Here is a 10,123-nt window from a genome sequence, read left to right as displayed (position 1 = left end):
ACTCTCATCCATTAATCTGACCCATGTGCATCATCAGGCTTTCAGTGGTGTGTTCTTTGCTTGAGCCATCCATAGTGATGTTGAACATAGTGTGTAACAGCACACGTCAACTCTCTGACTTTCTCGGTCCAGTATTGAGTTGCAGTGTCGGGAGCAGGGTGGCCAGTTGCGCTCCAAAGTGTACACACACCTGTCATCATTCCTGCCCTGCAGCAGAGATGCGCTCTTCAAACGTGTGAAGAGACTATTTCTCACGCACATGGTGAGTGAAGTTAAACGTTTTGAGTTGTTTTATTACAGAATTGGTGGAAGTATTATGTTTGTATGCGACTAACTTCTTGAATCTGACACTGAGAAGAAGGAACCCCCTGACGTGGAGGATCCCGTACAGAAACTTAAGGAGGCCATCGGCAAAGCTATGCCTGAACAGATCGCCTGTTACCAAGCAAACTGCCAAGCATATGAACAAGTTAAGGCTTCAAAGTAAGTTCAGTGGCATAAACTCTTGGGTGATGAGTGGGTGGGGGGTGGGGGATTCTTCTTATTCACATGATGACAGATGCTATTCGTCCATAGTCCATAGCCAACAATGTTATGTGCACCTGGGGTGGATAGCCAATGTAGCTGTTTACGCCTGGATTTTAAGGCTCTTCTGCACCTCTTCAGTGAGTCACATTTTCTAACACGTGGTGAACATTGTGAAAAGGTCTATTTTAATCCAAAGCAGATTTTTCTTTAACCTAACCAAATAGTTTTGTCGCCTAAACCTGACCAAACTGACCTAAACACTGATTATAATAAAAACAAGACAAGTCAACCAGGTCTGAAAATAGATAAATATCAACTTTTCATTTCACACAGGAGTGTAATCCCAGTCTCCTTGGAGAAAGTCCAGTGGCTAACCCATTCATCCACCTCGACCTTCTCCCCATGAGTCGCTCTTTATACTGTCTCACCTGACTTCCTAAAGTCTTTCTGCACTGGTGGCATTTAATAAGCACCTGATAGCGGCAGATGTCACCCGGCGTTTGGCACTTGGTACACGGACATGCATTGCAACATTTTGCGTCCTGTACACTATTTTGTAACAGTGCAAAAAAAATAAACAAGGCGCTTTGGGAGCCATTAGGTGTCCCATACGGGTGTAAATAGCTGAATCGGTGCCATGTGACTATTTTCACCTGGGTGCAAATAAACAGTTTATTTAAACAATATTAAAAAAAACAACAATGTAGAGGGTTGTTTTCCTTAAATTTAATTTAGTCAAATGTCAGAGGTCAAATATGTTCCAAGCCTGAAGTGGTTGTTTTAAATTTGATGTCACAACATCACTGCTGTTAATCACAATAGACTACTTATTCTATCTGTCTATAACTGTTATTAGAAGAACAAGAAATAAAATCTGGCCTCACTGGAAATAGTAACTGTGCCTCTGTCTATGTCAGGGCAACAGAAGAGGGGAATGAGGGCAAACAGAATGTGAAGGACGGCACAGAGGACAATGTGGAGGAGAGAGGTGGGAAAAGAGGAGGTCCTAAGAAGTTTTTCAAATGGAACGAGGAGATCAGGTCAGAGATGATGAAGACCAGCACACTGAAGTATAAGATCTTTTCAAATATCACGTGTGAACACATGAACAGACAGAAACTGGACATTAAGTAACCTACTTTAGCACACACATTCTTTCTTTGAAAAATGAAACCTGGAGCCTTTTCCCTTGTGTAAATTTGGTCATATTTTCTCTCATGCAGGGAGTGCTTGTGCCATGTGTTACGGCCAAAGATGGACAAATATAAAAATGAAAGGAAAGGCAGCCAGGAGATGGAGGAGTACCTCAAGATGCTGCTGGACAGTGAGGTCAAACCGCTTTGGCCAAAAGGGTGGATGCAATCTTGGTACGTCTCTCCTACATCTTAAGTCATGAAATGTCTTTCAAGCATTCAAAAGTTTTTCACCTAATTGTATATGCAGACATGCCCTTTCTTTAATTGTTTCCTTTTTTAGGGCACTGATGAGGGAGAGCAGGAAATTATTAGGCCTCTTCACCTCATTACCGTAAGTACAATAATCAGTCCAGTTCCAGCTACAAGTTTAATTTTGTAACTCGCACGAATTTCTGTATGCTGTTAAAGTGCCAACTAATTTGACAGCTCATCAAATATCACTGAAACTGTCTCACATGCGTCCCCAGAGTAAAGAAGGCCAGATCAGATAAGAAGCAGTCCTCTGTCGGAGGAGCTTGTGCCACAGTGTCAGACGTTCTCCAGGGAACTCCGCCACTGGAAGCAGAACTCCCCCAAGACACGGACGATGTGTTTATTGTAACCTCAAATATTTGCAATTCCATGCAACTTGGTGCGGTGAGGACGGAGGCAGCTGCCTTGAAAAAGATGGAGAGTAAAATTGGAGGAGGAGTGACAGTGGATGCTGGTTCCTCTACACCTGCGGAGTCAGGAGGCGAACTTCGGGTCAACGCCACATCCGCGCCGACTCATTCACTTCTGGATCTCCTTGCTGATCAAGCACTGGCTCGAGAGCAACCTCTAAGAGTTTCTCAGGAGCTCCTAGCAGCAGCTGTTGCAAAATACAAACGATCAGTTCAGCACTGGAGCTTTGAGGTGGACACCAAAAGTCTTCCTCCACCTCCTCCAGCTCCTCAGTCCAGCCCAGTCAGCGGTTTGCCAGTGAGCGGGGTATGTCAGGTTGTTTTTCCGCAGCTATCGCAGACAGGAAACTTGGCCGGGCACATGGATGCTGACCAGATCGAGATCATTTCTGATGATTCGGACATCATCATACAATGACCACTCCCAGTCCAGATTTACAGTTACAAGTTTTATTTATTTATTTTTTGGCTCACAAGAGACTAAAGAGATTAAAAGAATGATCATAATCGAAGCAGCAGAGGTCAAACTATCCTCACCTTTAGTCCCTCATTGGATCCTATAATGCAACCAAGAGCATCTTTCAGTTAGACCATTCCTGACTGTCACGCTCCACAACAAAAAATTCCACCCGACATCTGTGGTGCTGAAGACCAAGAGATGTGGCTGAAAGCTCAGGAAAAAAAGGTAGTCAGTAGATCTTGGCTTAATATTATTGTGTCAAACTTCTATTTCCAAGGTCAATAATTTTTACACTCATTCACAGCCCCAGTTTATGTCACAGGCTTTCTGTTTAAAACTCTGAGAAAATTCCCCTGATGGATTTAATAATGACGACATCAGTCTTGACAGTTTTTGCAAATCTCATTTTTAAGATAAAAAGAAAACCCCCAAAAAAGCAGCAGAGTATTGTATTTTTGCTAAAGTGCAACCCAAAAAACTTTGTTCAGTTGCATTCAGTTTTGTTTTGTAGACTTTATTTTGCAGATTTTATTTATATAATCTTCCACATTTGGTGACCTTCATCATTTCAAGGCGTGTTGCACGTCATCGGAGATGCAAGGAAACTAAAGAGTAATACTCGTGCACTTTTATCAACGAGTAGACAAGTGACCCGACATCTCATCTGAAAACTGAGACCAATCTACTCAGTGAATCACTTCTGATAACCACCCTTTAGCTATGACTTGTAATTGAAAGTATTTGTTTTGTTTGAAATGTAAATGATTTACTTTGAATGAATAAATAATAAAGAGATTAAATGCTATAGCCATTTTTGTAACCTGTGTTTTGGTTGTGGTGTCGGCAGGTCTGAAGTTTCAGTCACATACTTTCAAACATGTTGCACTAAAGTGTTGCACATATTTGTAACTACAGGGAGTTCATGTCTAAAGCAAGAACGTAGTGCTGCTGGATGCATGACAGTTCATTTTAATGTACAGCAAACAACGTGACCTCAGTGAAGAGTGCCACACATTTACACGGGACAAACACTAACATTTAGCAAAGGTTCAGACATTTCATAAACAACATTTACAGACAAATAAGCAGGTAAAACCTATGCTTAGTATGACTGTTGGATTATGAAGTTGTACAAGATGAGAATGATTTTTGATGACTTGAAATGTACGTGTTGTGCATTACATGGAGACAGCAGAAGAAAGTACCTGGGCAGATGATCTCAAGCAGAGAACTTCATTGTTCCCTATTTGTTTTTTTTGAAAGGTTGAATGTAAAGATGTAAAGAGGAGAGACACAAAGCAGTGAGTCTCCAAACATTTCTCGGAGCAGGAGCAGTTCATCCAAACAGCACAGAGAGACAAATCACAGACCTTGCTGGGTTCTTTTAGGGTCTACAGCCGGTTAATCGTCTGAATAAACAGGACAGCCAGAAGGAAAAATATATTACAGCTGTTTGTGGTTCCTAGAAAGAGGGAGAGACAAATTAATTCCATCAGTGCTGGCAGACCTTAAATCTTTGCCTCAGAAGACATTTTAAATCAAACATCTCAATGTTTGGAATAATGGGAGTTTAAAATGTAGATTGCAAGTTTGAACTCTTTGTTGGTTTATTTCTGTTGGAAATTGAGTGTTTTAGTTAATTTTATTTTAACAATGCAGATAAAACAAACCTACCACTGTTTTCGAGGACTTCCACCTCCACTGTGAAGTTTTTCTGTCCCAGTCCTTTTGTCCAGACTGTGTATTTCCCAGCATGCTTTCTGCTTGAGTTAGTGGGCAGGGCGACCGCCTGCCCATCTCTGAACCAGGTGACTGATGGTTGAGGGTTTCCTCTCACCTCAAAGATGACGCTCTCTCCCTCTCTCACCTGCAGTTTTGTGGGACAAATAAGGTGTGGACCAACTGAGAGAGAAGAAACGTCGCAGGTGGGAGTGGAGGAAAAGACAGTTGATATGTTTAACACGAGGAAATGGGCGAGAGGAAGTGATGGATTGAAAAAAGGATAGAGATTTTAAAGATGTGAAGAGACCCAAGAGAGGTAGAGGGAGAAAGAGAGAAATTCTTATAGGTAAAAATTACACACTTGAAATATGTAATGACAAACGCTGGCAGTTTCACTCACAGAGGACTGTGGCATTGAGTTTTTGTGATGTCTCCACCGGAGGATGCTGCGGTCCTTCAGGTCCCAGTTCCAGCTTGGCTTCACACCAGTACTGGACTCCATCATCTTCTTTACTGGGCATGATGTCCACAGTGAAGATCTTAGTCACTGGTGTCCTCTCTGTGTCGTTGGACTGTAGTTGACCCAGAGCTGTGTGTCCTCTGTAGAAGGTCACAGTGAGGTTTTGAACGGGAGCAACGTCCTGTACTTCACACTGCAGAGTGTAGTGACGGCCCTCAAACATCGGCCCAGAGTGATCAACAAAGCTGATGGACACGCGGTCTGGAGGCTCTGTGGAGACAGATGTACAGATCAGCCACACAGAACAGACCTGATGCATGTTCTAACATGTCAGAAAGATAAAATTACAAACTCACTGTAGACTGTTACAGGGAGATTAATTTGGCATTGTCCTCCCTGTTCAGATAGTGCATAGCATGTAGACGTGAAGTTCCACTCAGTCATCTTGTCCACGCGCCAGACCAGAAAACGATCCATAGTGACACTAGGGGATGCCTGGAGTTGCAAAAGGTCACAAAAAAAGCTATTGACATTCTGTTCACTACAATAGATGTTATCATCTGGGTGGTGGCCTACTCGCTTATTAGGGGCCCCTTAACAGTGTAATCCCACACCACAGCCCTGAAATAAACTTTGTGGGTGTCTTTGTGGTTGTTCAGGAGGTGCAGCATTCTTGGAGTCTTTGGGTGTGGTCCCAGATAGGGCCACTTCATAGATTAGCTAAGGCAACAATGGAAAAACCTTGTAGGTGTGACTGAGAATATCCCTGTGGAGATATTCAGCACGTCTAACTGGGAGGGGACCTGGATCCACCCAGAACACCCAGGGGTCCCATCTGGCCTGGAATGACCCTGCCTGGGCTAATACACTGTGGACATGACATTTCAATACAGACCAATACATCAGCAATAACTACAGTGTGAATGTGACAATAGCGTTGAATCAGCCCATCTGACTTCATGTCAAGAAAAGTTTTGTTGCAGGACAGCTAGAGTAACCAGGTAACCAGGCTGAACAGTTGGCTATCACTGCTTTCTCTGGCTTAAAGTTTTCACACCCTCCAACTCCAGGATCAGTGCTGGGAGTGGCCAGAGTGCGGTTTGCTGCACTTGTAACTACACCCCAAAAGTGATGTCACATGGGTCCTAACATACGCCTGTACATCACTGTGGCAAGGTGAAAAGTTAAATAACAGGGGGTCGACAAAGACATGATGGAGATGTTAAAGGTCCCATATTGTATAAAGTGCTCAGTCACACGGAGAAATGCACACAGCCTGTATTCAGAAAACGAGCCTAAAAACTTTGTGATGTCATAACAAAGCAGTCACTGCTCTCAGCCATGTACCAAGACCCGTCCACCTCTTCTGATTGGCTCACCGACCTGTTGTTACTAGAGCTCCAGAGAGAAGCCTGAGAGAGGAGATGTAAAAACTACACTGAGATTGTTTTTGGTTCTTAAAACCACAAATATATCTTCTTAAGGTTATCAAAACTTCAAAACAAAACAAAACAAAAAAGTGTAGAATATGGGACCTTTAACATTACTCAAGTCATACATTCAACAACACTGATTCCCCTACCAGTGGGACTTCCCAACCCAGAAGAGAAAAACCCATCTCTGATACAGAGCAGTTAGCCATGAATGGATCTTCAAACCTGTGATGGGAGAGTTTACACGCAATTAGTGACAAATTTACACAGAAACAGGGGAAAGTACACTTCCCACACAAGTCAGTGGTTACACAGATACGGAAAAGGAGAACAAAAGAAAATATTTTTGGAATTTGGTTGACAGGTAATAAGTTATTTGCCATACCTGACCACCAGAGTGGAGGGTGACAACGTCAGAGGGCAGTGGGGTCTTCCTCCTGGCTCCCCAGGGCTGCTGGTGAGGGGAGGGATAGTGAGAGAAGAAGGGAGAGGTGGGAGATTTGATGGAAAGGGTGACGGGGGTGAGATTTGCGATGGAAGACGTGGAGCGGGTGTGTTAGTGGAAACAGGGGATGGGGTAACTGAGGTTTCACAGGAGTGGTCAGGGAGAGGGGAAAGGAAGAAAGACACAGTAAGTCATATAAAAACAAGTCATATGTAAACATTGAATGCAGGATAACACAGTACAACAGATGGCCCCGTCCGCAGCAGCACATCACTCAGCTTCTGTGCTGGTGCTCCCGGCGGCCTATCTGAATCCACCGCAGGTAAAACAATGACTATGTATAAGTACCTCACACAACCCCATGTAAAGTAACCCAAACTATCCCTTTAAGGAGGCTAAAGGTCCTAAAGGTCGTATCAGTACATGTTGAGGTATTTGTGGTGTTAAATCCAGTTAGAGAAATACAATAATATGTCCCTCCAAATGTTTATCTTGGTGCAGAGAGTTGTATGAACTTATGAGTCATTTTCCCCTGCCTTAACATAATACAGCCAAGGGTCAATTGAATTTTGCCATCTCGTGAAATAATACTCTTTTTAGCTGATCTGTTGTGAACCATTGTCTTGTGGCGCCCTGAATACACCCAGTGTGTTCCTCTGAGGAAGGAAGGACACCCTGCCCAAGTCAAAAGGACTCCCTTCTCTTTTCTGTGACCATTGTTCCACTGAATCCTGTGCTTGTTCTGCCTATCGGACAATCTCACTGACAGTAGCCCTCCGGTGTGTGTGTGTGTGTGTGTCAGCATACCAGCTGTCAAAATTTATAGTTATGTTTCCCACATGCCACTCTGCAAACTGAGTGTAATGAGACGCCTACCAGGTTCTGTCTCTTCAGTCTGTCTCATCAATAGAGTGAGAAGTCTGTCAAAAATCAAACTGTCAGGATGGAATCACACATATGTCTCATCTTTTATTCATGTAAAACTAACATCATTACAATCAAACAATACTCCACTACCATTAAAAAGAACAAAACAAAAGCTGCATTCAAACTTAAATAAAAGTTTGGAAAAATCTGCAGCAAAATTCACCTAAAGTATCAAAATGATGTCTTTTTGCAGGATTGACCATTTCACCAGCTACAGAATTAAAGAGCTTGTTACGGCTGCCAAATGTTATGGGAAAAATAATCCATGACAATGATTCAAATTTTATAAGATGACTTTTTTTTTTTTTTTTTTTAAAGCAACGGTGGCTGTCAGTGAAATGTAGTGGAATAAAAGGGACAATATTTCCCTCTGACGTGCCGTGGAGTTGAGGTGACATAAAATGGAAAAGTATAAGTATTTCAAGATTCTACAGTACTTTAGTTACTTTGTACTAAACCTTCCCAGTTAATGACAGAAGAGGAAGAAGAAAATATATCTCTGCTCCTCAAAATTATTAGTTTTTTTCAGATTTTTCTCATTTTGTCAGGTTAATTTCTACAACCCAGAGTTACATATTTGTCTGAAAGGGCTTTACAAACTCTACAACATACTCTGTCCACAGACTCTCAATCCCTGCTCATCTCTCTGCTTACACTTCTGTTTCTTTAGTCTTATAAAAAATGTCTAAAATAACACAATCTGAAAGGGAAAACAAAAACACTCTTTGGTTGAACTGCTCAACAATGTTGACATCCACAATCTGTGATGAACGGTAGCAAGCGCTGTACATCCCTAACAGCAACATCACAAGCTAAAAGAAATGGTTTACTGATTTAAATGAGCAGTCTGTGCCATCTTCATACCTGTCCATAGCACTCATCCAGGTCACATTTCACTCACCTGAGCCGAAAAGGCGAAACAGCAGAAGCGTGATTGGCCAACCACAAACAAACATCCTTAGTCAGTTTCCCCGGTTCAAAAACACAGACTGCTGATATGACGTCTCTCTGAAACACACGGTACTTGCTGTGTGACGCTGGCAGCAACTCGGTCTGAGACTTCTGAGAAAACACTGACTACTTCGTGTTTTTATAGGAGTGTGTGTGTGTATGTATGTGTTTGTGCGTGGGTGTGGGTGTGTGTGTGTGTGTGTGTGTGTGTGTGTGTGCACTTGTGGCTGAAACGAATAATCAGTGATTCCTTTGCTTTGGCCCATGAAACCCACCATGGGCGTTCTCTGTTGGTATATCAAGAGAGGAAGGAAGGGAGGTTCAAGAATGATGCAGTGCAGTGCTGAGGCATGGAGGGCAAGACTGAGTGTGTGTCGGGGGGTGGGGTGGGCGGCACTCTCATGGCCTCACACTTTTGGACCCTTTTGGACAATGACAGCTATCAGCTCAGTGACATGACACAAACATTATCAGGTTTTTTCTTTATTTCAGAAAATTATCACACAAAATCGTGACAAAAAAAATTGTAATATATTGTTTTTTTCTTCAAGATGTAATATGGATGTAGAGAGCGATCTGTCCCACTTTTACATGCGATTTAGTGGGTTCAGTTAATTGATTTTTTACCAGGGCTGTACAATTAATCCAAATATTATCAGAATCACAATATGGCCATTTGCAATATTCAAATCATAAGAGCAGCAATTTCTTTTGATAAAGGTAAAATGTGTCACAACAGACCATAAATAAAGCATTGGCATGATGCTCCAGCTTGTAAATCATATTCTACAGACATAAAGGAACTTGCTTTTAAGCCCCACCAAAAATCACATCACCATCATTTTAATTTGATTTTCTTTTTGTGAACTTGAAATGCAAAAATGACTATTCCAACTGAAGCAATTGCAATATCATAATAAATAATATAATACTTTTTTTTTTTTCATCTGTCTGAGAGGTGATAAATATCATGTAGAGCTCTCTTATGTAATAGACAGGCTTTGAGTCATGTTGTTTGTTGGTTTTGTCTTAGTGTTTAATGTATTGTCAAGTCTCACTGTGATGTTAAATATTATGTGCAGTAAAATATAAATACAAACTACATTAACGTGGACCAGGAGTAGTTGCTACTGTTAAAATACAGTTGCTAGTGGGGATCTACATTTACTATTATTTACTATTACATTTACATTACAATTATTATATATAAGTAAAGTCTAATAATCTTTCATTGGCTGACTTTTAAGAGAATAAAACTGCTGTCATTCTGTGAGTGTCTCACCACTGGGGCTTCAGTACTGTGGTTTTGTATGAACCCAGCTGCTGTGGCCTACAAGTT

The 10,123-nt window shown here is 41.8% G+C and overlaps 1 protein-coding gene across 1 annotated transcript; it reads right to left on the bottom strand.

Moving 5' to 3' along the window:
- Nucleotides 1–3,667: 3,667 nt before the first annotated feature.
- Nucleotides 3,668–8,819, bottom strand: LOC111216610. Its single transcript, XM_022738185.1, has 7 exons — nt 8,735–8,819; nt 6,847–7,042; nt 6,611–6,686; nt 5,385–5,523; nt 4,969–5,298; nt 4,521–4,748; nt 3,668–4,308 (listed from the first exon to the last, which is right to left on the bottom strand). Exons 1-7 carry the CDS (start codon nt 8,787–8,789, stop codon nt 4,238–4,240), a joined length of 1,095 nt encoding a protein of 364 aa, XP_022593906.1. The 5' UTR covers nt 8,790–8,819; the 3' UTR covers nt 3,668–4,237.
- Nucleotides 8,820–10,123: the final 1,304 nt, after the last annotated feature.

This window comes from Seriola dumerili, unplaced genomic scaffold, assembly GCF_002260705.1.
Source record: "Seriola dumerili isolate Sdu_G_001 unplaced genomic scaffold, Sdu_1.0 BDQW01000035.1, whole genome shotgun sequence".
Taxonomy (NCBI): Eukaryota; Metazoa; Chordata; class Actinopteri; order Carangiformes; family Carangidae; genus Seriola; species Seriola dumerili.
Note: the sequence above shows the minus strand (reverse complement) of the source record. Positions and strands in the feature narration are given on the sequence as shown.